The sequence below is a fragment of the Meleagris gallopavo genome, chromosome 6 (assembly GCF_000146605.3).
Source record: "Meleagris gallopavo isolate NT-WF06-2002-E0010 breed Aviagen turkey brand Nicholas breeding stock chromosome 6, Turkey_5.1, whole genome shotgun sequence".
NCBI classification, from domain to species: domain Eukaryota; kingdom Metazoa; phylum Chordata; class Aves; order Galliformes; family Phasianidae; genus Meleagris; species Meleagris gallopavo.
In genome coordinates, this window is record NC_015016.2 from 190,772 (window position 1) to 192,772 (window position 2,001).

General features: G+C 53.7%; 2 protein-coding genes across 2 annotated transcripts in view; one reads left to right on the plus strand and one right to left on the minus strand.

The window, feature by feature from the left end:
- MAP4 (microtubule associated protein 4) overlaps window positions 1-2,001 on the plus strand; it is a 241,347-nt gene that overhangs the window by 169,801 nt on the left and 69,545 nt on the right.
- On the minus strand, window positions 125-1,993 carry LOC104911336 (rho GTPase-activating protein 32-like). The gene is made up of 3 exons (XM_019616176.2): window positions 1,690-1,993; window positions 830-975; window positions 125-641 (listed from the first exon to the last, which is right to left on the minus strand). The coding sequence occupies exons 1-3, from the start codon at window positions 1,824-1,826 to the stop codon at window positions 238-240; spliced, it is 687 nt and encodes a 228-aa protein (XP_019471721.1). The 5' UTR covers window positions 1,827-1,993; the 3' UTR covers window positions 125-237.

A 2,001-nucleotide genomic window follows, 5' to 3' on the forward strand; every position in this document is an offset into this window, starting at 1 on the left:
GGACAAACCTGGAGCTCTGCTTCATGCACCCCACAGCCTCAGTGTTCCCTAAGCCTGAGGTGCCTTGCTCTTTGTTGCATTCATCCCAATCTGTGTGAATGAAGACACCACAAGCAGTCAAGCGTTGAGTGAGCACGAGTGTGCTTTTATTATTATGTAAAAGACAGGAGGGTGTGAGAGGTCCAGGTAAAGATAGGAATCATCTTCTCTTATCATGGAGAGAGTGGCTCAGAGCTCTCAGTGCTGCTGCCCGGTGCCTGGGAACTGGAGGCCTGATTGTAAGTCCCCCTCCAAGAGGCTCTGCTCCTCCTCACTGATGCTGACCTGCTCCTGCATGGAGGTGCTGCTGTTGGAGCACTCAGCCCATGTTTGGGATGGGCTGCATTGCGAAGGCACTGGGTTACAAGCCAGGCTGGTGACTGCGGTGGCTGGAAGACTCAGGTCAGCATCCTCAGCAGAGCTGGGAGAAATCAGAACACGAACGTGGATGAGCTCCTTCTGTCCATCACTGATGTTACATGGAAGGCTGCCGTTTGAACTGCAGTGATTTGTGCTTCCTAGGAGCTCTCCACTGATGGAAGCACACAGTGCATCACTGCTACTTGCCCTGGATCTTGTGGGTTGGCAAGGGCTCAATTCACCTAGAAAGGATACGCAAGGATTAGTGTCAAACTTTCACAAGCTGAATTATGACAGTGGTTCTTGGTCAGGGGTGAACTGAAGCTGTTAGGCAGGGGCTTGAACGCTAGAAGGAGATACAAGCACACAACAAGCTTGAATTCTGTGTTCCTGAAAAGCAGGGTTTTCAAAGCTGGATTTGCACCCTTACCTGCCAGGACTATGACTTCTGTTTCTGAGGGCTCCCTGGCATTGCGCTGCAGTTGGCGTTTGGCCCCAGAGGATGGTTTTCTTCGGCTGAAGCAGCAACACCAACTTCCAGCTGGTGATTCCTTCCTCGTGCTGGCTGGATTTTGTCTGGAGAGAGAAAAGAGCGAATGGTGTGAGTCGTGCGTGGTACAGGGTGAGGGAAGAGCTGCACTGAGCTCTTGGCAGCAGTTGTTTGTTCCTAGCACTGCCCGGTTTCTGCAGAAACACAGCTTAGAAACTCGCTCTGAGCTATTCCTATAGCTCAGCCCTGAAGTCTTGCTGGCTAAATTCCCCTCAACTCTGTCAAGCAAGATGCAGAGCATGTGAGCAATCACAGTCACTTAACACACACAGAAGCATCCAAACCCCGAGCATGCACATCCCCTCCTGTGGTACTGGAGGCCACAGCTCACCTTCACACCGCCGTTTTACACTGATGCAGCTGCGCTACAGCTCCGTGGCTGCCACACAGGGCCTGCAGGACCTCTTTCTCTGCAAGCCTCATCTGCAGGCATTGGTTCATGAGGTTCACCACCTGCCCTCCTGAGCAAAGACAAGCACTTAGACCGAGAGCAAAGTGCCCCTGGCCCAGTCCCCCACCCTCACTCCTGTCAGACATACCCTGGTATGTGGACTCATCCCCAGAGCTTGGCAGGACAACGGCACACGCATCACTCTTCAGACGCCCCATCCCAGCAGCAAAGGATCAAAGCATCGGGACAGCTGAAACCAAGTGCTGCGCGACTTTCCCCTTAGCTCTGAACATGAACAAATGTAGCCCCGAGCAACAGGATGTGAGACAAACAGCAGAAGACAACCAACCTGCAGAACCAGCTCGTTTGGGGTCGGTCCAGACATTTGGGCACTCCCTTCCATGGCCCAGGCCGAGCTTGCTGAGCTGCTCCTCCTTTGTGCAGGGCGAAATGGTGCAGATGCTCTGTGCTGGCTATGCACAGCATGCCTCTGACTTGCTTTTCCTCTCTCCATCTTCCATTAGCAAACAGCCTCTCCAACCTTTCCTTGCTAAATAATCACAGGACGGGGCTTGGAAGGGACCCCCAGGGATCATTGAGTCCAACCTCCCTGCAGAACGGGCTGCCTACGGCAGGCTGCACAGGCGGGCGTCCATGCGGC